Below are 27,926 nucleotides of genomic sequence, written 5' to 3'. Positions count from 1 at the left end.
TACATAAGACATGCTGAGAAAGGCAAAATTATAGGGTCAGAAAAGAGATCAGTAGTTACCAAAGATGAGTGTGGGAAGAGAAGTTGACTACAAAGGGAACCCGGGAATTATGGCGTGGGTGGTGGTGATGAAACTGTACCTTATCTTGATTATGGCAGTAGTTACACAATTATAGGTATTTGTCAAAACTCATAGAACTGTATACTAAAAAGGGTGACTTTTACTATCTGTGAATTATACCTCCATAAACCAGACTTTTTTGAAAAAGAAAGTTTGATATTTTTCATAGTAAAAAGTTAAAAGAAAAAATACACACCAGCCAGGCGTCAAGGGCTCATGCCTATAATCCTACCTACTCAGGAGGCAGAGATCAAGATGATCATGGTTTAAAGCCAGTCCAGCAAATAGTCCGTGAGACCCTGTCTCAAAAAACCCTTCACAAGAATAGGGCTGGTGGAGTGGCTCAGGGTAAAGGCCTGGGTTCAAGCCCCAGTACCACAAAAAAACAACAATAACAAAAGTACACACCCTCTTGCATTCTACTTCTAGGAAACAATTGGACAAGTGTATGAGTATATATATGAGAAAGAAGATTCTAACTGAAGTACTGTTTGTCATACATGAAAACTGAAAACAACGCAGTCCTGAAGCAGAGGACTGGTGAAATACGTTGGATTGGGGCTGGGGGTACAGCTCAGTGGTAGAATAGTGTTTAGCATGTATAAGGCCCTGGGTTCAATCCATAACACCAAAAAAACCCACAGATTAAGTTACTTCTGTACAATGCAATGGCGTTATTAAACTGATGATATAGATATAAATTTATTGACATTGAAGAATTCTCACAAATTATATATAGTATGGTCCCATTTTTATAAAAAAATAAAATGTAGCCAGGTGTAGTGGCTCATACCCATAATCTCAGCTACTGAGGAGGCAAAGATTGGGAGGATAAAGTTCAAGGCCAGCTGGAGCAAAAAAAATTATTGAGATTGTCTCAACCAATAAAGTATGATGTGGTGGCCTGGGCCTGTCATCCAAGCTATGTGGGAGATATAAACAGAAGGATTGTGATCCAGGCCAGCCAGGGCAAAAATTTCACATCGTATATAAAAAATAACTAACTGTAAAAAGGCTGGAGATGTGGCTGAAGTGGTAGACCACCTGCCTAGCAAGTGTGAAGCCTGAGTTCAAACTCCAGTATCAACCAAAGACAAAAGAAGAATATATGCATCCCTATATAGCTTCATAGAAAAGAAGTTTCATAAGATATCAGAATACCAGTTATTATAGGTAAACTGGATAATTTTGACATGTCATTTTTATTTCTTTTCAATTTTTGTTTATGCTTGTTTTTGTTTTTGTTTTGGGGTTTTGTTTTGATTTTTCCTTTGTTGATTTTTGCCCAGCCTCTTTCAATTCTTTGCATATTCTATCTTTCCTAATTAGGTATTACTTGCAAATTTAAAATAATCAAAACCAACTATTAAATTGTTCATTAAGTATTAAAATCACATTTTATAATTGAAAATAGAAATGAAAAGCTAACAAGTCATTGCTAAGAGCTGATGTTCTCTACCATGCTGGAGCCAATTCCAAGTGATTATTTTCTGTATTTATTTTGGCAGCCCTGGGGTTTGAAGTCAGGGCTTCACATTTGCTAGGTACTTTACTGCTTGAGACACTCTGCCAGCCCTCTTTTTATTTATTTTTTTTAAAAGGAGTAAATGCGGCTGAGGATGCAGCTCAAGTAGGAGACCACTTGCTCCCCATTTGCAAGGTCCTGGCTTTGATCCCAGCACCATCAAAAAAAAAAAAAAGGTAAATATTGTGTTACATGCCTGTAATCCCAGCACTCAGGAGACTGAGGATGAGCGTTCAAGGCTAGCCTCACATAGCAAGACCCTGTGTCAAAAAAAACGCAGCAAAAAGATCAATTCTTTCCAAATGTGTGAACATGTATAAGCAACCTATGATAGTGCTACTTATCAAAGTTGTAGATGCATAAAATAATAAGCAGGTTGGTTGGTAGAAAAATGAGGCTCATTTCACTTTTGCAGATGTTGCCTTAGAAATTAACTTTAATTTAAAAACTATTAGCCAGGTGCCAAGGGCTCACCCCTGTAATCCTAACTACTTGGGAAGCTGAGATCGGGAGGATCTCAGTTCCAGGCCAGCCTGGGCAGAAAGTTCTCAAGACCCCCATCTCCAAAATAATAACCAGAGCAAAATGGACTGGGATGAGATTCAGGCAGTAGAGGGCCCACCTTGCAAGCATGAAGCCCTGAATTCAAACCCCAGTCTCATAAAAAAAATATATATATATATATGTATATGTATGTATGTATGTATATGTATAAAACCTGGTTAAACTCCCATGGTTATGTTGCCATCCTGCCAAAAGACTGCTGATAGGAAAAATAGTCTCAGTGCTAATCATTCCCCACCTCTACCTTGGCGTCCCCACCACACCTTGGAGCTTTGCTCCGCCACTGTTTAGAACTTCTCACCACTCTAGTAGTTTGAATAAAGTATCTACATCCCTGAGAGATTTTTGTGGTTTTCTCTTCTTTTCTTTGGCAGCACTGGGATTTGAACTCAGGACTTCACATGCTCCTACTGCTTGAGCCATTCCACCAGCCCTATTTTTGTGAAGGGTTTTTTCAAGATAGGGTCTCCTGAACTATTTGGCTGGAGCTACTTCGAACCAAGATCCTCCTGATCTCTGCCTCCTGAGTAGCTAGGATTGCAAGCATGAGCCATCATCGACACTCAGCAGTTTCGTGGTTCTTGAGGACAGGGATTATGTATTATTTGTTTTTGTACTTACAGGTAATGACATAATACCCAGCACCTAGAAGTACTTAATATATTTTTGTAAACTAGTGAGGAAATTGTTGCTACCCTCAGAGAAAACAATGATTGCAAGGAGTGATTGCTGATGGCTGAAATCCCTACAGAGAATGACAACCTCACTACCTCTGCTTGTCCAGTTGCCATGGGGCAGAGGTTCACAGATGTGGTCCAGGAGACCAACAGCATCAGCATTGCCTGGGTGCCTGTTAGAAATGCAAATCCCTGTACATACCCCACATCTGCATAATCAGGAACTGTGAGAATGAGAGCCAGAAGCTTGGTGTCTAACAAGCTTTCCAGGTGATTCTGATCTGCACAAAAGTTTGAGAACCAGTGATATAGGGGAAAGCTCACTGGTGCCTGTGTCCTTGTTCTGGTTTATCTGATCGGCCACATCTATCTGACCAACCACAGGTGATTCCCTAAGTCCCTCAAAATTATTCTCTACAGGCATAACAAAGAGTTTGGAATGATGCCTGAGTGCCCTTCTAGTCTAAAATTCTGTGAAATACCAGAGACAGAAAGAAATAAATAACTGTTCTGATGACTAAATTCATTCATTTAATCAACAAATATTTATGCACCAGGAAGTGTTCTATGCATGAATGAGATTGATGCATGACACAGAGCTACTCCTTCTTAATTAAACAAGTCAAAATATTTCAGACCACAAACTTTTACAGTCCTCTTTCTACAAGATTCTCATACTGCATTTACTGTGCCATGTGAACTGGAAAAAGTGAAAAAAATGATCCCAAGAATTATGACCAGCCTATTTCCCCTCACTCCCTCCAATTACTTTGACTTTAATTCTTTTTTTTTTTTAATTTTATTTCTGATTTTTTTTTTTTGGCTGTACTGGGGTTTGAACTCCAGGCCTTATACTTGCTAGACAGATACTCTACCACTTGAGCCACTCTGCCAGCTGACTTTAATTCTTGAACACGCCTGTATTTGTTTAAGGGACTTCAATACTAATATGTTACAAGACAAGCCTGTAATACTAAATGTGATTACCTGTCAAATTAGAATTTCTCTGGATTGGGCTGGTGGAGTGGTTTAAGTAGAACACCTGCCTAGCAAGCATGAGGCCCTCAGTTCAAACCCTAGTATCACAAAAAAACAAAAGAAAGTCTCTGAGTCTACATCTACCTCATGGCACAGTGTTATTAGCTTTTCAGAAAATCTAATTCTGTCTCCTCACTGATATTTTCTTCTCAGCAATTAGTTACCACCTGTACTGTTTGAATAAATTCCTCTGTAACCATTTTTTTTTGTTTTAATTTGCCTCCCTCTTTTGTTGAACTCCCATAAATCCCACCACACAAACTCAGAGTATTTAATAGGTTCCTGTAATGTTTTAAACTAGTGAGTTTAAATATCTAGGTTAAAACCTTTTAAGAAAAGCAAACAAAAAAGTCACCCACCAAACTTTAATACTTGTCTCTTCATTTCACTGCGTTTGCAAGGACAGGAGATGGCGCTAGAAGATAGTGGAATGTCTTGGCTTTAGTAGAAATTCCATCACCTCCAAGTGAGAAAAGGGCTTGAGAGGGAGAAAGGCAAAACTGAAACAAAGATGCCAGAGTTTGAGGAGAAACTAAGAGAGGGAGAGATGAGAGGCAGGGTCACTTTTTTACTTATTAACATATTAGGACACTTTTGCACTTTCTCCAAATCAGCACAGCTAGAAAGCAACAATTGAAGTATTCACAATAAAGCCAAGGATCGAAATAAAGTCAAATTTCTGATCTCATTTTCCCTCTCTTCTAGAAATCAGTGCCTTTGTCTGTTTGGGAGCACGAGCACCTGGAGGGTCTACTCACTCAGAAGCTGGAAGTATGAATTTGAGGCTAAGACATCATTGTGAAGCCATGTTCAATTGTGTGGGCAAAATCCCCAAGCCCACCATCAGTAAATACTTCCCAGAAGGAATCAGACACAAAACATTTTAAATTAAAAAATTTAAATTTAGAGATGAGCCAGGAGGTGGCGCCTTGCAAGGCACACTACCTGCCTTGGGAGGCTGAATCTCAGCCCCACTCTCTAGGGGAATTGTGTCCTGGCAGAGGTCATTCTGTCCAAACTCCTTCCCTACCATATGAAAGATGTCTCTGCTTACTTTTTTTTTTTTTTTTTCTTCCCCATCTGTGTGAACCTCCTTGATTCCAAAGAAGTCTAGTTTGTGGTATCTGCCTTTTATTCTTCATAGGTGGGATGGATGGAACTCTGGGGGAATCTCAAAACAGAAAACTTTCCTGTAGGGGAAAGTGATCTGGAGGGTGATAAGAGAATAAAAAAGGAAGTGACATCTGCAAAATGGCTTTGCTTTGCAGATCAATCACAGGGGACAGAAAGGCTCAGCAGGCTCCTGTCTCTGCAGGAGCTGATGATCCAGCACATGCATTATTCTGTTCATTTGGCTTTTATCCTGCTCCCTTATTTAGCTGCTGCTCCCTTTGTTTTGGCTATTTATTTCTACCAGGTAGGTGCAAGGAGGGCAGAGGAAGCTCAAATGAGTTCATCCTCCCGGCTGGTGACTCCAGTTAAAGAAGATGGAGGAGAAAATGTTTTCAATGTCCAGCTTGAAATTATCTGTGGTTTTCACATTCTCTAATGAGGGATTTAGGATGTACATTCCAATCGGGATTTCCAGTCCCGTGGGAGAGTGCACAGCAGCCCACATTCCTGAGACAGATGCTCAGACTCCATGTTCCACTGGCCCAGCTCCATGGTGGCAGGTTTCACCCAGTCCCACTGGTCCTGCCTCCACCCTTTGTTGAGCAGAAGGGAAGACCCTAAGCCCCTCTTCCATCTGGATCACATGGTCTCTCTCTAGTCCCTCCCCTCTTTCTCTGGAGTCTGTCTTTTTCTGATGATGGTAGTGACTGTTTCTACAGTCTTCCCATCTATCCTCCTGCTTGGGCCTCTCGACTAGGGGTCAGTGTCCTCTTCAGTGACAAAAGCCGCCCTAGATCTGGGCTCTCTAGGGAGGGAGGTGGTTGGGTCTGGCAGTTAGAGCCGCTGTCTCTCCATGGTGCTGCCATAGCCCCTCCCCCACTGGGCACACAAATGGGCTTTATACAGCAAACAAAACCACCATCCCCCCCAGGCCACACAGGCACGTGGACTCAGGCCTTACCGTGGGAAGGGGGTGGTGACAGGCACAGGAGAAAGTGCTCAGGACAAGTTCTTGCTTCAATTCTCTTATTCTCCACAACCTAGGTTTGAGATTTGACTTCCCACCGCCCCCGCCCCCCACCAACTGCACCCCAAGTCCCCAGCTCCTTCTGTCTGTGTCCAGTCTCCGAACTCTGGACATTTTCTACTCCAGGGCAACTCAGGTTCTGCAGGGGTGTGGAAACAGGTCCCCCCACCAGCTGCCCTATAACTCCCAGGATAGAAATGAGAACATAGTGTCCTTTTGAGGGGTCTGGATTGGGCCCCAAAGCCTCCCTTCCTCGCCCCTGCCTGCTCCAGGGACACCCATCTGAGCGCTTGTTGAATAGCAGAGGAAGGAAGAGCTCACCCCAGCTGGGCTCCTGAGCCAGGGCCAGGGCTCCTGCACGGGGCCATCCTGCATGCCTAATCGGCTATTTAAGGAACTGCCTGCCAGCAGCCCAGACACCCCCCCCTCCCCACGTACACCCGTCCAGAGCCACCTTAAAAGCGGGAGGCAATTGTGAAGTCGCTGGCCAGCAAGTGGAGAGGAGACTGCAGAGGCAGATAAAGAGAAGGGCACTGAGAAAGGCAGCAAGAGATTAATCCTGGGACCCAGAAAAATCCGTGGTACCCTATGGATAATCAAGGCCGCAGAGACACAGAGACAGCAAGAGAAAAGAGATAAATCTATTCAACACCAGAAACTTCTCTGTCTCTCCCCACTCCCTTCCCTCTCTCCCTTTCTTCCTCTGCCTTCCCTTCTTTAGTTCTCTAGTCCCCAAATTCCTGGTCCCCTGTGCCCTATCCTGGGGATACCATGTTGTTCTTCACCCTCCTGTTAGAGGTGACTTGGATCCTGGCTGCAGATGGGGGTAGGTACAACTGGATGTCTATGTGTGAGTCTGGGCTAATGTCCACATGCTGTGTGTGCTTAGTGGGGGGAGGAGGAGTGTGAAAGGAAGCCTAGGGGCTGTAATAATAAGCTCATAGGTGAGGGAGAAAGAAGTATGAAAGAGACTATCCCCCTTCTTTCTCCTTTACCTTTCTCCTTTACCTTATGGGGGATTGGGGAGAACTAGCCCGGGGCAGGGCGTGCACACACACATGTGCAGGAATTTCTTTATGTGTTTGCAGGCTACAGACTCTCTGCATAGCTCCTCTTTCCCCACCACCTAGTTCCAAGCAGCCCTCCCGGCTTTCTTTATTTATGAACTCTGCTGATTAGGAAGACAAAGAATTCAGGGGTGGGGGAGGGGAGAGCATACCCTACATGGCCTGTCCACCTCAGACCCTGATCACAAACTGATCATCTGATCACCTCATTGCCAGCCAGCAGACCAAGGTCCCCTCTTGATTCTATGGAACAACTGACTAATTTGCAGTTTCCCTAGAAGTAATGGCAATAATATTTGCCATTTGTTTGGCCTTTTATAGTTTACAAAGGACTTTGAGGAGCTCCTAGGCAATAAGGAGAAACTCTTGGGAGAACAGGCCAAGGTGTTCCAGGAGTGTCCCAAGGGACTCCTGTACCTCATTTTTGTTTCCTATGCCTAGTGCAGTACCCAGCACATAGTAGGTGAGCAATTAAGGTTTGTTGGAAGATGAGAGTGTCTAGAGAGCAGAACTAAGACGATGGAGGGGCAAAGGGAACCAAATGAAGAGTCACAAATTTCATGTGAGGAGAAAATAAAACAGGGAAAGAACGAAGAGATGTAGAATCAGTGTGGGGGATTTGATGAGAGGGGAAGGGCACCTTCATAGAACCAGGAAATTCTAGTTGTTGGGATATCCCACAAAGCTGGTAAATGAGAGCCTTCCTTGGGCTGTTTTTCAGTTATCTGAGTTAGGGAACGGGCCTTTGGAATGGACCAAAGATGAGATCCAAGACATCTTAAAAGTCTGAGAAATCTAGGGGAGTGGTAGAGAGATAGGGAAAAGAATTTAGAATTTTTCTCCAGAGGTTGTTCTGGGAAAAGAAACAATCTGGACACTGGGAAAAGTCATCCAGAGGGATGAGGACAAGTTCTGGGGGGACAGCCTTAGGGCATGCTTGGAGTTGTGGAGGTTGCTAGGGCAAAGGCCTTGGAGGAAGTGGGAAAACATTAAATGACTGAGTTCCCTCTCCATTTCCTCAGCTGGCAGTTTAAATACTGCAATTAAAATCTCCCTTTCTTCTCAAAGCAGTTTGGCCCTGGGTAGGGGGCTAGACCTGCAGACCCCCAGCCTTTCAGCAAGAGACAGGACTGCACGAGAACCTAGCATATGACCCAGTTGGCAGCTCTCTTTTCTACACACAATGCTTCACTTTCATCTGTCCCTGCCAGCCTGGCTGCCTGTGCCCACCCACCACTCTCAACATAGAGTAGACCCTGCCCTGACTCCCGCCCTTCCTGAGCCATCTGGAAATGTGGGGAGCAAGGGATCCTGGTGGTGGGGACTTTCCTCTAGAGTTAGTGGGATTAAAAAGGAAGAATGTAATTTACAGCTCAGTGCCCTCATTCATGCAATGCTTCAAGGTAAAGGAATAAGTCTTCCTTCTTTCCTCGGTAGCAACTTCACACACACACACACACACACACACACACACACACACACTGAACTCCCTTTCTTCCCCCTCTTTCTGGTCTGTATCTTCCAAACCCTCTGCCCACACCCTCACCCACCCCACCCCAATCTTCTAAGTGTTAGATTGACTCGGCCCAGGCTGGAGAAAAGTTAGGGTTGGGCCTTACGGCACATTTGGATCCAGGTTAATTTTAGTCTCCCAGCATTATCTCTTTTCATTCTTCCTCCCTCTTTACTCAGCAAGCACAAGCACAGCCTGGCTAGTGAATTTAAACAGCGGCCCCCCTGCCTTTCCACCAAGGTGTCCAGTTTCAGGGCTTCCTTTGAGAAGTGCTGGAATGGAAGGAGGAGAAAGCAGAGAAGGAGGGGCACCAGAGGGAGAGGAGAGAGGAGGCCAGGCCCCTGCTCCAGGCTGCACTGGTTGTAACCCAGATCACTCTGCCTTGCAGGTCACCACTGGACATATGAAGGTGAGAGCAGAACTCCAGGTCTACTGACTCCCTTTTCACCATGAGACCTCCTCACCTGGCAGGAAGACTTGTCCTGTGGGAGGGGAGGTTTCCTTTAGTGTCACACGCTAGCCCTCTCTTCCATCTCACTGTGCCCTGGGTTTTGCATATATGGCTCCTAGACCCTGTTTTAATCATTAAATCCCACACCTCCTGATTCAGCATAAAAGTCTGTTGAGTCCTCAGTAAATCAGTGTGGGAGTGAGGGAGTTGGAGTGGAAAGAAAACTGGCTGGGGAGAGGAACCCTGAGCTTAGCTGTCATTCTCCTGGCTCTCTATCCTCATCAGTCCTGCCGCCAACCTGCCTCTGAAATTGGACTAAGCTTACTGCAAAGGGTGAGGAAGACATTGGCAGAATAGATTGTGACTGGAGAAGGTGGAACTCAATCCCTTTGATATACTAACCTAACCAAACTCAAGAGTCAAAGGTCTGGTGTGAGAGCAAGAAGTGAATGATATAAAGTCAGAATATCTAAATCCCAAGACCACTTGATGGGTCATTGGGGGGTCATTTATTCCCCCATTTCTCTAGGATCATTTATTTCCCCTCATTTTATTACTCCTACTCTCTAATCCTACCTCTCTGGGCATTCAGGCTTTCTATCCATCTTCTCTTCCCCTCATTCAACTTCCTTGCCCTCAAACTATAGGTAAGTAAAAGAGCCACAACTCCCCCATTATCCTGGTGTTGGGGAATCATCCCTACCTCTAGGTAGGCAAGGGGAACTGCAGCATGAATTCCAGCAGAGACTCTTACTTTACCCAGCCCTACCCAGCTGGGTGAAGGGAAGTGCATTTTTACCTCCACACAGATGGAGAACTTGGTGGGGGGTGTTGAAGGGTGGCCGGAGTTGGAGGGCAGGACAAATATCCATGGTAACCCCCACCAGGCCCACATGGTCAGGACCATTGGCCAGCCTCTTACCCTGAGTGTGGAAGCAATGCCCAGTCCCCCATCGATATCCAGACAGACAGTGTGACATTTGACCCTGAATTACCTGCTCTGCAACCCTATGGATATGATCAGCCTGGTACTGAGCCTTTGGACCTGCACAATAATGGCCACACAGGTAAAAGCCTAGGCTCCACAGAGTTGCAGAGTCCAGTTCAAATCTTAGAGGATTCAGGGGAAAGAAACACTCTCAAAACTTGTGAATTCTCAGAAAGTTCTATCCATGAATTTGGAGATCTGAGGATAGGGATCAGGCTTCTGTAGCCAAGGTGGGAATCCAATGTCTATGACCCAGCTCAGTGGGTAGGTAGTGTCCTAACATTGACTTGATCATCACTGAAAAGAGGGAAATCTATGGTAGAAAAGCATTGGCCTGTGGGAGGAGCTGAGTAATACTGGGGGGAAGAAGATGGAAGAGAAGGGTTAAGTCTCCCAAGAAGTGGTGGCAACTATGGGTGGGAGTAGCCCACATTCCTCCACCAATCCTGGCTTGCTCTTTTCCTCGTAGTGCAACTCTCTCTACCCCCTACCCTGTATCTGGGTGGACTACCCCGAAAATATGTAGCTGCCCAGCTCCACCTGCACTGGGGTCAGAAAGGAACCCCAGTGGGATCGGAACACCAGATCAACAGTGAAGCCACAGCGGCAGAGGTACCAGAGAACAAAGAGCTCGGACACAGAAACAACACAGGGATGGTCGGTCCTGGGAAAAGAATCTGGACACTGCAAAAAGCCATACAGAAGGATGAGAACAAGCTCTGGGGGGGGGGGGCAGCCTTAGGGCATGCTTGGAGTTGTGGAGGTTGCTAGGGCAAAGGCCTTGGAGGAAGTGGGAAAACATTAAAAGACTGAGCTCCCTCTCCCTTTCCTCAGCTCCACATTGTACATTATGACTCTGATTCCTACAGCAACTTGAGTGAGGCTGCCCAGAAACCTCAGGGCCTGGCTGTTCTGGGCATCCTAATTGAGGTCAGTGGTCCCCAACCCCTTCCAGGTCTCTCTTCTGCATTTCTTAGGCCTATTCTGTTGCTGCCCGCCCCCCAACACTCCCCTGCTGCAGGTAGACAGCAGCCAACCTTGAGCATTTACTCTGTACTGAATATAATCCAAACATGAACTGATCCCACATTCCCTTCTCTCCCTCCCCTTCCAGATGGGTGAGACTGAGAATCCAGCTTATGAACACATTCTGAGTCATTTGCATGAAATCAGACATAAAGGTGAGCCCTAGAAGTCTAAGTATTAGACTTAGGTAAACTTTAAAACTGTCCTGAAAGGCCTTGGGAGGAGGCAATGAGTTAGGGCCATTAGGTTTTGCTTCAGGGAACTCTAGGTAAGCAAGAGTGCAGCGAGAGGAAGATGAGTCCTAGTCTGTTCTCCCCAGATCAGAAGACCTCAGTGCCTCCCTTCAATATGAGAGAGCTACTTCCCCCACAGCTGGAGCAGTTCTTCCGTTACAATGGCTCACTCACAACTCCCCCCTGCTATCAAAGTGTGCTCTGGACAGTCTTCAATCTAAAGGCCCAGATTTCAATGGAACAGGTGAGTGGTAGAGAGGTGAAGGAAGAGACATAATTATAACTTCTGGCCCTTTCCCATCCCCAAAAGTGACTTCTCCCACTCTTCTGCTCCTCAGCTGGAAAAGCTTCAGGAGACACTGTTTTCCACAGAAGGAGAGCCCTCTGAGCCCCTCGTACAGAACTACCGAGCTCCCCAGCCACTCAATCAGCGGATCATCTTTACTTCTTTCACCCAAGGTGATGGTGCAGGGCTCAGAAAGGATGGGAAACCAAGGGCTCAAAAGCAGGAGCTAGGGAGCCCCTGAGAAGGTAAAGGGGCTTCCAGTACTTACTTGGACTGGGAATCCCCTCTCCCCTCCACTGTCACAGGTATCTAGGTTATATTGTAAGGCATTTAAAAAAAAACATGCTGTTACCAGCTGGGTATAGAACTGAAGCCCCACTGATCCAAGTGTTCTTTTCCTACAGAGGGATCCTTGTACACCACAGGTAAGAGAACCCAACTCAGAAACTTTCGGTGTGGGGGAGGGGGAGGCAGGCAGAGGTGATCCTCAGCAAGATGCAAAAAGGCTCAATATTTATGTCAGTCTTAGGCTGACAACTTCCATCTTTCCCCAGGTGAAATGCTGAGTCTAGGTGTGGGAATATTGGTTGGCTGTCTCTGCCTCCTGCTAGCGGTGTATCTCATTGCTCGAAAGATTCGGTGAGATCCTATATTCTATTCCTGTGGGACTTTCTTTTCTGTAAAAAGCATTCTCAGAGCCAGGAACCTATAATCCTAGCTACTTGGGAGGTTGCAATCAGGAGGATCAAGGTTTGAGGCCAGCCCAGGCAAATAGCTAGAGAGAGACACCCCCCGCCCCCCATCTCCAAAATAACCAGAGCAAAATAGACGAGGTGTGGCTCAAGTGGTAGAGCACCTGCTTTGCAAGCGTGAGGTCCTAAGTCCAAACTCTGGACCCACCAAAAAAAAAAAAAGCATTCTCAGGATGGTGGCGGGGGTGGGGCAGACAAGAGAGGGTAATAGGGGCATAAATATGATCAAAATACATTATATACCTGTATGAAACTGTCATAATGAAACCAATTATTTTTACAACTAATACATTCTAAGAAAAAAAAAGGCATAGATAGCCTAATGGATGTGAATGCTGGTACATTTAAAACACCAAATTCTTTTCCTTTAAAAAAAAGCAATCTACTGTTCCACCTAATCTTCTTCACTTAGGACAGAAGTCACTTCCATAAACTATACTTCTAGGAAGAAGAGGCTGGGAAACCGGAAGAGTGTTGTCTTCACCTCAGCACGAGCCGCCACAGAGGCATAAACTTCCTCTCAGATATCACAGATGTCCTCCCCTCACACCTATCAGGGAGCCTCTGCAATGGGGTGTGGGGACTGGTCAGAAAACACAGCTAGGAGTAGTAGCCAGATACCTGTCCCTTTGGACATCTTCCACCCCATAGAGGTAAGGACCCAGAGGGAAAAAGAACAGAACCTTTGGCCTCTCAGAGCATGTGGGAGGAGATCAGAAGATCCATGTATACTAACACAGAAGGCAAGCTATGTTTAGTTGTAAGGGAAGTTGTAGAAGTGACCCAAAGTCCCCCAACCCTTACCCCTAGATATACTGCATCCCCTAGATATACTGTCTCATCATCTAGATATACTGCAGGAACTTCCTTTAGGGAAAAGGGCTGCTGTTGGGGTTATATATTTCTTTTTTGCTCAGTATATTTGGAAATTAAAATTTCTGACCTCATTGCTAATCTATCCTTTAGGGCTCTTGAAGGTGGGGCAGTTCCTTAATCCTTCATGTGATAGAAATGGACAAAGGATAAGGATAAAGAAGCCTGGGTGATTAATTCCTTTTATCCCAACCCCTGGAATGAGAGATCTACTTCTGGGAAGATATGAAACCTAGTTACTACACATTAAACCACAAGCCCAGATTTCTGCCATTGCACCAAAGCTATGCTTAGAGATCAGTGGTTGCCAGGTTAAGAAGGAGATTGAACAAGAGACATAGGAAGGCAGAAATCTCAATTAATATGTTATCCCTTCCCTTAAAAGCCAAGTTCCCCCACAATTATAAAGTCCTTTTTATTAGTCAAAATCACAATCACCTTGATTAAAAGGATGGGACACTCCACCCTCAGCAGAAAATGATACAGTTTTTATAGAAAACCTTCCCACCCCTCCCACACCCCAATTAAAAACTAGAAAAAATCTGCCCTTGCCCAATGTCATGGTAGCCTGACTCCTCCAGTGGCACTGAAGCACTGGAGTGGGCCAGCTCCCCACAGCACCCTCCACTTCACCTTGGGGAGAGGAGGGATGCTGGTGGTCAGGAGGTTAAACCACTAGTTCCAGTAATACCAGTTCCCAAACATGCACTTCCTTCCTTCCCCCAGGCTCTGAAACCATAGGGAAAAGTGACAGAAATGAGCCCAGCCAGGAGAAGTAATTTGAGGGAAAATGTAGCCCAAGGAGGTTAGAAGAGTTCCAACATACCTCCTCCCTCCCCTTACTTTAAAAAAAAAAAAAAAAAAGGCAGTTTGGGGTCTTTATCACACCAAAAATGGTTCCCTTCAGACCTGAGAAAAAGACCAAGATGTCCAGTCTGGGGAAGAGGTACTGGAAAACTCAGAGCTCATCTACCCTTGAGCCTCCATTATTTCATCTCCAGGGCAATAGCTAAACTAGGTCCCTTTTCTTGGCAACCTGCACTGTTCAGAACTGGAGATGGAGAAATACAGGGCGAGGAGATCAGGAGGGCACCCCAGGCCCAGGGGTTCCCCCCCAGGTTCCCTCAGTCCTCGGGTGGGATGCGCAGGGCAGAATACACCATCACCCGACTGTCCTCCTGCCGTCGGCCTGCAGAGGGGAAGGGGGGTGAGTCATGGGCAGGGTGAGAGCAGAGCACTGACACATGGGGAGTCCTGGACAACAAGGAGGGGCCCCAGGTGGTGGGGATAAGTGCAGACTTAAACCCACCAGGCTGCTCCTGGTAAAGCTCAGAGACTAAAGGTCAAAAATGGACAAAGCAAAACCCAGAAGGTGGTGGGACAGATCAACGAGGAGATGGAGGACGTGGGCAATGGACCTGGGCTAGGGCTGGGTTCAGTCATGGGCAGTGGACAAGCAGGTGGGATCTGTCAGGCGATCAGTCCAGGTAGTCAGTCCTTACACGAAAGGCTGCGCTGGATACTTCGGAGGGACCCTCCAGCTGTGATGAAAGCCCAGAGCCCCATGGAAACAGTGACTGCATAGATGGGCAGCAGGCTGGCCTCATACCAAGGGTTCAGGAATGTCTGCGAATGAGGGTAGAAATCAGGTTAGTTTCTCCCCCCACCTAATCCCCACATTTATTTTATGCCTCTGACCCAAACCTCCTCCCAGATATCTCACTCAAATTCCTATCTTTCCTTTCAGAGCACCAACATCTAGTGGTGAAGGGGATGTTTGATTTTTACTCCCTCAAAGGTTTTGGCCACTTCTGTTCACATCAAGCCCATTGCTTTAGTTTAACTAATCCATTCCAGAGCAAGTGACATAACTGATGTTGAGGTAACAGACCTCTAGAGACTCACCTTTTGGCCTCTGACCCAGTTAAAATGTTATGAAGTGAGGGCACGCCTCCCTCCCTCCATCTCACTCACCATTAAATGCTTTTCTCCCTAATTCAGGCCCCTATCTCCAACTCACCAGTCCTGATGTCAGTAGGTGACTCCCAACCACCAGGCCCAAAGCCCAGTACCGTCTCCTCTCACAGGCATCAAAGAACACAACTCCCCAAAAGGTATGGAGCAGGATAATGGCTGCTGTGAGAAAGGCTGCAGGGAGGGAGATTGGGATGAGATACATCCCTGATCTTCTCCTAGCCTCCTGAGATATTGAGCCAAAGAAGTCTCCCAGGGAAGGCCAGTAAATCAGATCAGGGCCAGGGATGGATAGGGCATGAAGGCAAGATTGGAAGTGAGCCTTACCTGAAGTCAGGAAGTAATACGGAGAGTCTCCATGGATCCCAACCACACCTGGCCCAAGTGCATCAGCCAAAATATTGATAACAGAGAAGACACCACTGATGATACCGAAGGACAGACCAGAAACTGGGGGGAGGGAGGGTCTCATCAATGTCATATACCATATAACCTCATTACCAGTGACCCCCTCCCCATTCCCAGTAAGAATTCTCCCACACCTACTCTCCCTCCAGAACCCCTCTCCTTGGAAGTCAAGTCCTAAGGCAAACAAGCCACTTAGAACATGTGGATATTTAGAAATTTCCCAAGGAGAGAGTGGGAGTATCCAACTCCCTCTTTGGGTCCCTCTTCCTTGGCTCACCATAGGCCATCTGGCGGATGGAGATCGGTGACCTTCCGTCCTCACTCAGCGATGCTAACCCCTCATCTGCCTTCCTGGGGTGGGGTAGGGGAAACATAAGGGACAGCAGAGATGCTCCTTTCCCTCTAACATCCTCCTTTCGTGCCTCTTCTTCCAAACCACCACCCAGGGGGTGCCCCACTTCCCGTTGTGCAGTCCTCTGCCCCTCTCCCGTCCAGATTACCCCATTGTCCTTACTTAAGCAGCTTGTAGTAGGCAAAGCGGAACACCTCCTGTAGAAGAACAGAGACAGCAGCACCAAAAATCAGGAGGCCATACTGGAGCCGGGCATCTGACCGGTCTGTTACATGGACCAAGATGAACCAGACCACAGAGGCCAGGAGCAGGGAAACCAGCCAGAAAAATGCCCTGAGGAAAGACAAGGGCAATGAGACAGGCAAGGGTTGGTTCAGCCAGAGAAATCAAAGAGAACCAGCCAAGGTTGCAGCATGAAAAGTGGAAGTTAGATTTCCGGATGATCGGGGAGACCAGATAGGGTAGGTGTCTCCCTCCACCAAGAGATTCATCTGTTGGAATCTGCACGCAGGGGAAGAGATAGTAATCTGATTAGAGTCTACGGAGAGAGGAGAGTCGGTGTGTGCGGACACGGAAGGGCGAGGTATCCCTTCCTGGAACCTCCCTTAGAGCTCCAGACTCGACTGGCCGAGGTTAGCACAGCCCCCTCACGAATCGGCCTTGGGCCTCCTCTGACGTCGCCGGGAGGAGTATAGAAGGAATCTGTGCAATCCCGGGGAGGCGGAAACCAATTGCGGGAAATGGCAAATCACCTGGCCCCCCGATCCGACCCTGTCCAACCTTCACCTCCGACTCATCTCCCCCAACTCAGGCTCCCAGGCTCGCCCCAGTTCCTCTAGCCCTTTCCACCTCTCTCTACGACGCTCTCCCTGCCTCTCCACTACCCCCTTACTCACCCCGCGACCAGGATGATAACGCGAAGCGGGTCCCCAGCCACAGTGATCAAGAAAAGCGCGAAGGCTGGGCCGAACGCGACGAAAGTACATCCGAAAAACACTGCAGCCCCCATGACTGGGCAGCTGGGGGCGGGATGGAGCCCCCAGTCAAGAGAGGCGAACAGGAGGAGCGCGCCAGCTGGAGAATCCTTGTGGGGTGGCGACGCAACCCCACCAGGGGCGCGCGCGGTGCAATGTCACCCCCGGACCCCGGGGAAGGGGAAGGGGGGGCACCGAAACCCCAGTTGACGATCCTCCGTACTTCGTCTACGGAAGCCGAAAAGGGGACAATTCCCGGCCGCAGCCCCATGGCCACCTCCCATCTAATCCCCGCCCCCGGAAGGCCAATGGAGATTTGACGGGGGCGGAGCTGCAGAGGTGCGGGCGTGGCTGCACGACCTGCTGGGAATTGTAGTCTCTTGGTACTCTGAGCCCTGGAGTTTGTCCTGGGGGTGGCTCCAGCTAGTTTAAGGGGGTGGGCGGGGACGGTGGCCGACCCCTGCATAGATTCTTGGGTTGATTGTGGCCTTGGCCGCAGTTTCCTTTCGTTGCTTTGTGGGGACGGGTGGGAGCAATCCTACCTCTTTTTAAAGGGTTACAGAGCGGGAAGATCCTGTTTGAATCTAAGGGACAAATAAAAAGAGCACAGGATAGAGGGTGCAGGGAGATAGGGACTGGTATTGTTCTTACTTGAATAAGAGGAAATGGGCTAGAGCTGCTGCCTAAGGGATGAAAGTTAAAGTAGGAGCTCTTCGGACAGGCTGGTATAGGAAACATGGAATACAAAATGGCTCGAATGAAGCCTTCATCTGTAATCTGAATCAGAGAGAAACAAGAGGAATCCGGAGAGAAATGTTAAGAATGTGCTTAGAAAAAGTTCAGCAATTAAAGCCATGGAGTCAAGGGAAAACAACAGCCCCCCCTTCCCCCAGTTCCTTTTATGTCATACTTCCTCTATTTATTTTCTGAAAAATGAGCTTCGGTGGCGTCTTTTCCTCAGGCTGGGGAGAGGGATTTCATGTTAGAACAAAAGAAAGTTGAAGTAGGAGAGGAAGGTATGGTCGCTTCATTTGGATGGGGAGGATCGGGGAAGAGATATTTAGGCAAAGAAGTCCTAGGACAGGAAAGTGAGAGAATCTGGAATATTGTTTTTGAGAGTGTAATCAAATACCAAAAAACGTTAGAAGTTGTTTGAAGAGAACCAGACTTCCTGGAAGTGATTCATGATTTCATGCATGTGTGTACGCTCACAAAGATGTTTTACACTTTTTCTGGGAAATTCTGGAAAGGAGCTGAGAAGTCTGTTTTTGCAGAACATCACCAAGCAAATCTTTCCCCAGTATGGTTGAGAGGATGGGTATATCCTGACCAGTGTGCAAGACTCCAGTGTGGCCTACTTCTCTGAGTCCAGCAGTCTGAGTCAGGGAGAATAGGGATATGACAAATCTTCTCTTCCTCCTTCAAGCTGTTAGAGCATCTCCTGAACAGTTGAAAGAAGGCTGTAAACCTACCCTCCTCATGGGTGGTTCCACAGAGACTTGCATAGTTCCTGGTTCATTGTAGATGTTGAGCAAGCATTTAAAAACTCCATTTCAAAAAAAAAAAAAGTATTATTTTTTTATCCCCTTGCCTGTGAACTCTGAATTGCCTAGCAGACTAGACCTCACACACTGTTCCTATCATATATGTTACTGTTTCTGAATTGAATTGAATGAAAATGGAAATAGAGAAGCAGACAGAGTGATAGGAGCTATACCTCTTTAGGCCTGAATGAAGGGAAAGCACCCAAGTGACTGAAAGTGGGAGATGGGGTGTGGCACCTCCCACAGGGAAAGACACTATCAGCTTCCTCTCTTCTTCCATCCTGTGTCCAGGAAGTTGAGAAAAAGGTGAGGTGAGGTGAGGTAAACACTGACCAGAGAGGAAATTACTAGCCTTGGCAGAGAGATTTTTATCAGCAGCAATACAGCAGGTGCTTTGAGAGTCAAACAATGGGTAAACATTGCAACCATCCTTCATAGCCAAGACAGGCAGAGGAAAGGGACTATGTTCAGTCTAGAAAAAAAAATGGTCACCCCTTCCTCTGAACATTTCTGGCCTTAATAAAAGAAACTATGTTCAAGCCTCACAGAAGGGCAACTCTGGATGGCGATCATAAATTAAGGACAGCAAGAGGGAGGGTGAGCTTTTTATCAGGACTGGGAAACTGGAAAGGAATAAGAAAAGGAGGGAGAGGGTGAACTTTTGGTAGACTTTGGTTCAAGTTGTTTTTTTTTTTTTTTTTGGTGGTTATGAGTATTATGTTTGCTGTGCATTAAACGTATTGAAAAAATATATAAAATATAATACATTGTAAAACTTATAGGAAAACAATATTGTGTGCACTTATAAGCCCTATAATGTACACAAACACCATATGGTGCCAGATATGCAAATCAGCTAACCCTAAACTGGTGCTGATAAACTGGCCTGCTACTAACATTTAAACCCCACTAGCCAGGAGACCAACGCCACTTCCTCCTGACCTGCAATACGCAGGTCAAGAGCAGCCCCCGGACGAAGTGGACCGGACACTCTGCACGGCCGGACGGACGAATTCCCTGGGCGTCCTGGAGGCTTATCGAGACAGAACTAGCCAGGACCGGGTCGGAGCCAGCCGCCTGGAGACTAAGATTCCTAAGATTGACGTCTCAAGGTGAGCACAGTTTGGGGAAGGCTGAGGGCATAGGTTGTAACCCCGTGCAGTAAAGTGTGTGTATGAGCAACTTAGTTCCTGCCTAAGTTAATTCATTTAGCGCCTGACTGACGGTCAACTGTGCACCGTCACCTGCTGGCTACAGTGGTATTGAGGTTTGAACTGAGGGCTTCACACTTGCAAAGCAGGCGCTCTACTACTTGAGCCACACCTCTGTCTTTCTTGGTAGACTTTGGTAGCAACATCAGGAATCCTGAAAAGACCTAATCTAGAACTGGGAAGATCTCCAGGAGCCAGTTTGCATCACAACCCACTTTTGCCTCTCTCAATCCAGGCAGCTGTGACTGAAGACAGTAGTAACTGAAGATCGAGTCAGTAAGTAGGCGGATTTCTGTCCTGTGAGAGAAGAGAGGCTGCAGCTCCCTCCCACCTTTAGAACTGTGGGGGAGGCGGGGTAAGTTTGGTGGGAAACTGTGTAATTTCCTCTAACTTTCACAGAGATAGTACAAAGTCCAGAATGGATGTCCTCTTCGTAGCCATCCTTGCTGTGCCACTTATCCTAGGTAAGTCCACTTCTCTCCCTGAGCTTTTGTGCCTGGGCTTCTACCATAAATGGGGTGGGAGGTAGGGGAGAGAGAGAGAGACAGAGACAGAGAGAGAGAAAGAAAGAAGTGTGTGAATGATGCATTTCAGTGGGGGAAATGATAGTGTCTTGGCATCTGTGCTAGAGTCCAGTGTGTTGGGATCAGAGCAGTAATCTGGAAGGGAGAGCCAGGAAACTGGAAAGAAAGCAGAGTCTGTCAAAGAAGAGGCAGCAGATGGAGGATGGAGTTCCAAAGGGAGGTCCATTAGCAAGACTGAACTCTTTAGTTTTCCATCACCATAAAGTTGCACAAGATGAGAGGGACAAATAGAGAGTGAAGCTGAGCCCAGCATTGGTGGCTCACGCCTGTAATCCTAGCTATTCAGAAGGCAGAGATCTGGAGGATCGTAGTTAGAAGCCAGCCTGGACAAATAGTTTTTGAGACCCTATCTCGATAAAACCCAATACAAAAGAGGGCTGGTGGAGTGGCTTAAGATGTAGGGCCTAAATTCAAACCCCAGTCCGGTGGGGGGGGGGTGAAGAAGTGAAGCTGAGAGTTGGGGCAGTCTGAAGCTAGTGGGGAAAGCCAGGGTGTCTCCCTTTCCAGAGACTAGGAAAAAAAAAAAAAAAAAAACTACTGTTAGTAAAGACATAGATGCGGGTTGGCTTATAGGATAGTTGAAAACTGGCTGCCTTCAGGGACAGGGTCCCAAGAGTAGCTTGGCTCCTTCCCTCCTTTGTTCCTCAGTCTGCCAGGTGTGTCTCATTGTTTCCCTTTCCTCTAGATTCTTGTCTCACTAGGTTGGGGTTGGAGAGAGAGCATTCAAGGAGCTCAGGGAAGTGTTTAGCAGGAGGCCTAGAGTTCTGGATTCAATCTTCACAGCAACATATTTTTTGTTTTGGTAAGGAAGAAAAACTAATGGCGATGTGTCATTTAATCCAGCTGACTTATTTTAAGAAAACGGATATTAAGTGGCTTATTCAAGGTTATTCTGCTAGTTAATAGTGAAGCTGGAACTAAAACCAAAATCTAAAAGTCTGAGAATATTCATGTTCACATTTCATTATTTATGAGAGACACTGGTAAGAGAAGAGCTCTCACAAATACAATAAATTCTGGGGCATACTAAATAGAAGATTTGGTGGTTTTAGTTTCATGTTCCTTTTAGGTTTAGTTCTCTCTTTGGGTTTATAGTATGTTAAGGGATCTGTTTTCTGTCCTAGGAGTTCCTGGACTGAAAGAGCACAGAGTAGCTGGCCTCATTACAGATAGGGAGCCCAGAACACTGAGAGGGTTTAGAGGTACAGAGCTAGAGAGATAATATGACCCTTGAAAGGGAGGCAGAAAGAAGTACAACTAGTAGAGCTAGGATCAGCCCTAGGTGTCCTTGTGTTGAAAAAGTGTTCCAAATGCCCCTTGACCTGAAGTTCTTGTCTCCATAGGACAAGAATATGAGGATGAAGAAGGACTAGAAGAGGATGAATATTATCAGGTGGCCTATTATTACACAGTCACTCCTAATTATGGTGAGTACATGAAAGGCTCCAACCCTTAGTGGAGTAGAGACTTCTGGAATACTTAGTTCTGTTTAGAACAAAACAAACTGGGTCAGGGAGAAATTCAGATATGAATGAAAACTATCAAGACTCATGATGTTATTTCTCAAGCTTGTGATCTTTATCTTTATGGTTTTTTAGGTATTGGGGATTGAACCCAGGGCCTCATGCATGCTAGGCCTCTCCCACTTGAGCCATGCCCCCAGCCCTTGTGTTTGTATTTTTGTTTTTGAGATAGGGTCTTGTTAACTTTATCCAGACTGGCCTCAAACTTGAGATCCTCCTGCTTCGGACTCCTGAATAGCTGGGATCACAGTTGTGCCCTACCATAACTGGCTAGGCTAGTGATTTTTAATTCTTTGAAAGATGGTTCAAAGAATTTGGAAATTCCAAATTTGTCAATTATTCTAAATACCAGTTTGAAACTATAAATGCAGTGCAGATATATTCACAAACTTTTTTTTCAGTCCTGGGGTTTGACAGGGCCTACACCTTGAGCCACTCCACCAGCCCTCTTTTATAATGGGTTTTTTTGACATAAGGTCTCTCAAACTATTTGCCTGGGCTGGCCTCGAATTTCGAACCTCCTGATCTCTGCCTCCTGAGTACCTAGGATTACAGGTATAAGCACCGGTACCCAGCTTCACAAATATTTTTGACATCAAAGTTAGTTAGAAGTGGCTTATACCAATAAATTTATAACTTGAGTAATTTCTTCACTTTTTCATGTCTGAATTTAAAGTTCCTCTACTCCTTTGTTACTATTTATTTTTTTTTCTCTTCCCCAGATGACTTTATTGCAAATTTCACCTTTGATTACTCCGTGTTTGAGTCAGAGGACAGGTTGGTGAGTGACCTTTACATCTAAGAGGGTCAGAATAAATAATATTTAAAAAGAAACTGGGCAATGTTGAAATGCAATGGATTAGCAAAAGTGAAAATTAGGTAAATGGAAAGAAACTAGGAAGTAGATCCAAAGCAGACTATTTGTAACTATAGCTGGGGAGAAGGAAGCCAGTACACAACAGGTTTACAAAGACACTAAGAAAGAGGGTCAGGCTGGGCGCTGGTGGCTCATGTCTGTAATCCTAGCTACTCAGAAGGCAGAGGTCAGCAGGATCACAGTTTGAAGCCAGCCCAGGCAAATAGTTTGAGAGACTTTATCTCAAAAAAAACCCTTCACAAAAAAAAGGGCTGGTGGAGTAGCTTAAGGTAAAGGCCCTGAGTTCAAGCCCCAGGCAAATAATTTGAGAGACCCAATCTCAAAAAAACCCTTCACAAAAAAAAAGGGCTGGTAGAGTGGCTTAAGGTAAAGGCCCTGAGTTCAAGCCTCAGGCAAATAATTTGAGAGATCCTATCTCAAGAAACCCTTCACAAAAAAAAGGGCTGATGGAGTGGCTTAAGGTGAAGGCCCTGAGTTCAAGCCCCAGTACCACAAGAGAAAAAAAAAAGAAAAGAGGATCAGTTAAGGAACTTGTTGAATAGGATCAGTATATACATAATCCATGCAAGATCAGGGTAGGGGGAATGAACTTGAACTTTAAGTCTTTGGTGGTGGGGACTGGTGGGGGGTGTGTGTGGGGGGGAATGGGATGGTTCTGTGGTTGGAGGGTATGGAGGGTGAAGGGGAAAAGAACTCTAAAAAGAGAATCTGTGAGATTGTTGGAATGTTGGATGGAGGAGATGGTAACTGTGTTTCTCAATTCTATGGAGGGCAGAGCAGGTTGGATAAAGAGGTAACAACAGAAGCAGTAGAGACTACCATAAGTCTTAAAACAGAAGCTACAGATCATCAGAAGCCTGTAACCATGAAACCAGTGAGTTGAATGGGGATTAGGGTGGAGGGGAGACAAGATATCCCTTACCCAGACAAATCCCAGAGCTGGTGACAGAGGGCTGAAGTACCAGGCTTTGGTGAAGGGGAGAACCAAATAACCAATACTGCAATGTAGGTGGGCATCTCAACTTGGCCATCATATCTTTCACTGAGATCTAATACTAATCCTATATGAAAAACATTGGCAAGGTTCAGTGTAGTTAAATTTCAGTTCAATAAAACTTACTGTGTATGTAGTCTATGCTTAAGGCTGCTAAGGATGCTGATGCTGATGAAAAAGAGATCTATGTTGTTGTTATTGCCCTCAAAGAATTTATAAAGTTCACATTTACATATTTCAAATGGAACAAAAAAGTTATGTTGCAATGTTGAATTACATACAAGTTTGGCCAAGTGCTTTAGCCAGTGTTGGGTTAGAGATTTGTACAGGGTAGAATTGTCTGAAAGACTTTAGGAGGTGATTGTGCCTTAGATACAACTTGAAGAATAGGTCAGCTTTTGATTAATATCGTATGTGGCAAGAGAGGAGGGCTAAATTATAGAAAGTGTGAAATGTCAGGCTGAAGTTTGGACTTTAAGCATGGTAAAGACATAATAAAAATGGCATTTTATAAAAACTATTCATCTGCAAGATGCAATTTAGTGGGGAGAGATTCGTGAGATCTGTATTGTTTCAGGAAGAATCAGTTAAAGGCCTGGACTAAGGAAGTGGCATTATGAATTGAGAGGAAAAAATAAGAAACATTTGAAGAAAATGCCTTGCTTCAGTGATAATTTCATATGAGGAACAAATGAAGAGAGTGTTACAAAAATTTCTACAGGTTTTAAATATGGGAAACGGTTGGCCAAAATGGGAACTATAAGAGGCAAAAGTGGTTTAGAAGGGAAATTATAAATTTGGTATTGGCTAAGATGACCTACATCCCAGCCCTTGCTTTTTTGAACAGTAGAACAAGACCATCAAACTCGAGATCCTCTTGCTCTACCTCCCAAGTGCTGGGATTATAGGCACGTATTACCATGCCCAGTTTATACTCTGTTTTTAACTCTACAAAATCTAGCTTTCTCTAACCACTGAATTAAAGAATGACTGAAAGAGTTCCTTATAGTGATGGGGAGGAGGGTTGGCTCTTTCCTCTGAGACCAGAGGAAAGGAAGAGGGTTGGTGCAAAGAGGTGGCTATCCTTCTGGGGGAGGAGGAATCAGTAGGGTAACACTGGCCTATTGGGGGGGGTATTCTGTATTTTAGCAGAGTCCAGATCTGAATGATGCTGTATCCAGTCTGCAGAGTCCTGTTTCCTTTTTCCTGTTGTGGGCCCTCCTTCAGGGGGGGATGTATTTCATGTAGAAGGTGAGAGTGCAGTCACTGGCTTTGGGGAAGTCTGTGAAGCAGTTCTTACCCAAAGTTATCTTTGGGTAGCATTTCCAGCCTGATCAACTCTCAGCTGCTTAAAGAAAGAAGAGGGTTCACATTTAGAAAAACCTCTTTATTATCTGATTGTAAAGAAGTTTGGGAGATGTTGAAGCAAAGACTTTTGTGATACAAACCATTCATTTTTATGAACTGGGAAGACTTCAGGACCTCCTAGAGCAGAGGCAAGTGGAAGAGAGAAGCCTCTAGAAACTCCCAGCATGCCTTGAGAAATCACAGCTGGTTCCACTCTGGTTGTGTTAGAAGGCATGACAGGTGCCAGAGGGCAAAATGGGTGGATCCAACAACTTGCTGTAATCAAGAGGCAAAGTTCAGCCTCAGAAGCGGGTGGCACAAAAACAGACATGAAGACCAGTGGAACAGAATAGAGGACCCAGATAGGAAGCCAAACAACTATAACCAACTTGTCTTTGACAAAGGAGCTAAAAATATATGATGGAGAAATAGCAGCCTCTTCAACAAAAACTGCTGGAAAAACTGGTTAGCAGTCTGCAAAAAACTGAAACTAGATCCATGTATATCACCCTATACCAAGATTAACTCAAAATGGATCAAGGATCTTAATATCAGACCACAAACTCTAAAGTTGATACAGGAAAGAGTAGGAAATACTCTGGAGTTAGTAGGTATAGGTAAGAACTTTCTCAATGAAACCCCAGCAGCACAGCAACTAAGAGATAGCATAGATAAATGGGACCTCATAAAGCTAAAAAGCTTCTGTTCATCAAAAGAAATGGTCTCTAAACTGAAGAGAACACCCAGAGTGGAGAAAATATTTGCCAGCTATACATCAGACAAAGGACTGATAACCAGAATATACAGCGAACTTAAAAAACTAAATTCTCCCAAAACTAATGAACCAATAAAGAAGTGGGCAAGTGAACTAAACAGAACTTTCTCAAAAGAAGAAATTCAAATGGCAAAAAACACATAAAAAAACGCTCACCATCTCTAGCAATAAAGAAATGCAAATTAAAACCACAGTAAAATTCCACCTCACCCTGTTAGAATAGCCATCATCAGCAACACCAAGAACAACAGGTGTTGGTGAGGATGCGGGGAAAAAGGAACCCTCTTACACTGTTGGTGGGAATATAAACTAGTACAACCACTGTGGAAAAAAATTTGGAGGCTACTTAAAAAGCTAGACATCGATTCACCATTTGATCCAGCAATACCACTCTTGGGGATATACCCAAAAGACTGTGACACAGGTTACTCCAGAGGCACCTGCACACCCATGTTTATTGCGGCACTATTCACAATAGCCAAGTTATGGAAACAGCCAAGATGCCCCACCACTGACGAATGGATTAAGAAAATGTGGGGGGTTGGAGATTTAGCTCAGTGGAAGAGCGCTTGCCTGGCAAGTGTAAGGCCCTGAGTTCGGTCCCCAGCACCGGAAAAAAAAAAAAAAAAAAAAAAGAAAATGTGGTATCTATACACAATGGAATTTTATGCAGCCATGAAGAAGAACGAAATGTTATCATTCGCTGGTAAATGGATGGAATTGGAGAACATCATTCTGAGTGAGGTTAGCCTGGCCCAAAAGACCAAAAATCTTATGTTCTCCCTCATATGTGGACACTAGATCAAGGGCAAACACAACAATGGGATTGGACTTTGAGCACATGATAAAAGCGAGAGCACACAAGGGAGGGGTGAGGATAGGTAAGACACCTAAAAAATTAGCTAGCATTTGTTGCCCTTAACGCAGAGAAACTAAAGCAGATACCTTTAAAGCAACTGAGGCCAATAGGAAAAGGGGACCAGGAACTAGAGAAAAGGTTAGATCAAAAAGAATTAACCTAGAAGGTAACACACATGCACAGGAAATCAATGTGAGTCAATGCCCTGTATAGCTATCCTTATCTCAACCAGCAAAAACCCTTGTTCTTTCCTATTATTGCTTATACTCTCTCTACAACAAAATTAGAGATAAGGGCAAAATAGTTTCTGCTGGGTATTGAGGGGGTGGGGGGAAGAGGGAGGGGGTGGAGTGGGTGGTGAGGGAGGGGGTGGGGGCAGGGGGGAGAAATGACCCAAGCCTTGTATGCACATATGAATAACAAAATTAAAAAAAAAAAAAGGGGGGTGGCAGTTCTCTAATGTACAGGAAGGGGTAAAAGGGGAAGAGAAACCTGTATTATAAGGAAGGAATTTAAGTTGGGATTCTACTTTACTATAGAATCTGAAAATATTTAGCGGAAGGAGTGAAGAGGGGAGGAGACATATTTTTCTCAGGAACTAGAACAGGGAAACTCCAGCTCAGAATATGAAATCTGTGGAGTTTTCATAAAGGTGGGGACCTGGAAGAAGCTTCCTGGGTCTGGTGATCATGTTTTCTCCTTTCTTTTTTTCTTTTTTTAGGTTCGAGAAGGTTGCCTTAACTCTTTGGATGAAGCTTTGGCAAGAGGAAATTTGAAGATAAAATAAAAAATAAATGAAATAATTTAGTTACTAAATTACTTTGTGAGGATTTGTTCCAAAGTCAACACTAAAGACAGCAGCAGGATTGGGAACAGGAAAGGTACCTTAGAAAGGGCTAGAAGACAATAGATTAGGGGGAATTATGGACTGTGAATAAACCTGGACTTGTGAGTGGAATAGAAAACACCCACACATGACAGTTTACTTACAGACCATAGTTATGCCCCCAGCTCTCTATTTCTGTTATATATGGTGTTGAGACATTATGTTTAGAGAAACAGGGTTGAGATTTAGAAATCCTTTCTCTATTTTACAAATAAGTACATTGCTAAACATACGTAAAATATTAAGTATTAGAACATTTAAAATAATTACGCAGTCTCCAACTGTCCATCTCTACCTCTGTTCAAATATTGACCTTCTGAATTCAGTAATTATGGCACGGACCTTTTTTTTCCCCCTTAAGTCTC

The 27,926-nt window shown here is 45.2% G+C and overlaps 4 protein-coding genes across 17 annotated transcripts in view; 2 read left to right on the top strand and 2 right to left on the bottom strand.

The window, feature by feature from the left end:
* Positions 1 to 9,191, bottom strand: part of Anp32e (acidic nuclear phosphoprotein 32 family member E) — a 32,948-nt gene extending 23,757 nt beyond the window's left edge. The window contains exon 1 of the mRNA XM_074048208.1: positions 9,109 to 9,191. The gene's annotated coding sequence lies outside the window, so the exon portion shown is untranslated. The remainder of the gene's footprint in view (positions 1 to 9,108) is intronic.
* Ca14 (carbonic anhydrase 14) lies at positions 6,170 to 13,327 on the top strand. Of its 6 annotated transcripts, none has more exons than XM_074048205.1 (12): positions 6,170 to 6,890; positions 9,033 to 9,053; positions 9,688 to 9,742; positions 9,983 to 10,162; positions 10,553 to 10,695; positions 10,918 to 11,013; positions 11,198 to 11,264; positions 11,429 to 11,586; positions 11,681 to 11,801; positions 12,033 to 12,053; positions 12,183 to 12,267; positions 12,793 to 13,327. In XM_074048205.1, the coding sequence occupies exons 1-12, from the start codon at positions 6,885 to 6,887 to the stop codon at positions 12,890 to 12,892; spliced, it is 1,053 nt and encodes a 350-aa protein (XP_073904306.1). In that variant the 5' UTR covers positions 6,170 to 6,884; the 3' UTR covers positions 12,893 to 13,327. The 6 variants fall into 6 exon arrangements, with proteins under 6 accessions (XP_073904306.1, XP_073904308.1, XP_020011361.1 ...); XM_074048207.1 differs by having other exon boundaries at positions 6,172 to 6,890; positions 12,798 to 13,327; XM_074048206.1 differs by having other exon boundaries at positions 6,181 to 6,890; positions 12,826 to 13,327.
* A 324-nt stretch (positions 13,328 to 13,651) lies between these two features.
* Positions 13,652 to 17,240, bottom strand: Aph1a (aph-1 homolog A, gamma-secretase subunit). Its single transcript, XM_020155773.2, has 7 exons — positions 16,884 to 17,240; positions 16,150 to 16,320; positions 15,913 to 15,986; positions 15,555 to 15,677; positions 15,274 to 15,401; positions 14,756 to 14,879; positions 13,652 to 14,442 (listed from the first exon to the last, which is right to left on the bottom strand). The coding sequence occupies exons 1-7, from the start codon at positions 16,994 to 16,996 to the stop codon at positions 14,378 to 14,380; spliced, it is 798 nt and encodes a 265-aa protein (XP_020011362.1). The 5' UTR covers positions 16,997 to 17,240; the 3' UTR covers positions 13,652 to 14,377.
* Positions 17,241 to 17,525: 285 nt separating this feature from the next.
* Positions 17,526 to 27,491, top strand: C11H1orf54 (chromosome 11 C1orf54 homolog). Of its 9 annotated transcripts, none has more exons than XM_074048211.1 (10): positions 17,905 to 17,977; positions 19,419 to 19,617; positions 19,952 to 19,992; positions 20,116 to 20,180; positions 20,986 to 21,102; positions 21,644 to 21,727; positions 22,546 to 22,604; positions 23,476 to 23,574; positions 24,847 to 24,945; positions 27,397 to 27,491. In XM_074048211.1, the coding sequence occupies exons 4-9, from the start codon at positions 20,135 to 20,137 to the stop codon at positions 24,940 to 24,942; spliced, it is 501 nt and encodes a 166-aa protein (XP_073904312.1). In that variant the 5' UTR covers positions 17,905 to 17,977; positions 19,419 to 19,617; positions 19,952 to 19,992; positions 20,116 to 20,134; the 3' UTR covers positions 24,943 to 24,945; positions 27,397 to 27,491. The 9 variants fall into 9 exon arrangements, 8 of the variants coding, with proteins under 8 accessions (XP_073904314.1, XP_073904313.1, XP_073904312.1 ...); XM_074048209.1 differs by having other exon boundaries at positions 17,915 to 17,977; positions 24,844 to 24,945; XR_012438946.1 differs by lacking the exon at positions 24,847 to 24,945 and having other exon boundaries at positions 17,526 to 17,977; positions 23,471 to 23,574.
* The last annotated feature ends 435 nt before the right edge of the window (positions 27,492 to 27,926 follow it).

This window comes from Castor canadensis, chromosome 11, assembly GCF_047511655.1.
Source record: "Castor canadensis chromosome 11, mCasCan1.hap1v2, whole genome shotgun sequence".
NCBI classification, from domain to species: Eukaryota; Metazoa; Chordata; class Mammalia; order Rodentia; family Castoridae; genus Castor; species Castor canadensis.
This window is presented reverse-complemented; position numbering and strand designations above follow the sequence as displayed.

What these genes read in the sequence shown, in the direction of transcription:
- Ca14 (XM_074048205.1), top strand. An exon ending in GCACAATAATGGCCACACAG is followed by an intron (nt 10,163 to 10,552) that starts GTAAAAGCCTAG and finishes TTTTCCTCGTAG; the next exon opens with TGCAACTCTCTCTACCCCCT. An exon ending in CCCAGATTTCAATGGAACAG is followed by an intron (nt 11,587 to 11,680) that starts GTGAGTGGTAGA and finishes TCTGCTCCTCAG; the next exon opens with CTGGAAAAGCTTCAGGAGAC.
- Aph1a (XM_020155773.2), bottom strand. Translation starts at nt 16,996, where the DNA reads ATGGGGGCTGCAGTGTTTTTCGGATGTACTTTCGTCGCGTTCGGCCCA. An exon ending in GTTATCATCCTGGTCGCGGG is followed by an intron (nt 16,321 to 16,883) that starts GTGAGTAAGGGG and finishes GTCTTTCCTCAG; the next exon opens with GGCATTTTTCTGGCTGGTTT. An exon ending in ACCTACTGACATCAGGACTG is followed by an intron (nt 14,880 to 15,273) that starts GTGAGTTGGAGA and finishes CCTCATTCGCAG; the next exon opens with ACATTCCTGAACCCTTGGTA.
- C11H1orf54 (XM_074048209.1), top strand. Translation starts at nt 20,135, where the DNA reads ATGGATGTCCTCTTCGTAGCCATCCTTGCTGTGCCACTTATCCTAG. An exon ending in TTGAGTCAGAGGACAGGTTG is followed by an intron (nt 22,605 to 23,475) that starts GTGAGTGACCTT and finishes TATGGAGGGCAG; the next exon opens with AGCAGGTTGGATAAAGAGGT. An exon ending in AGCCTGTAACCATGAAACCA is followed by an intron (nt 23,575 to 24,843) that starts GTGAGTTGAATG and finishes TCTGTATTTTAG; the next exon opens with CAGAGTCCAGATCTGAATGA.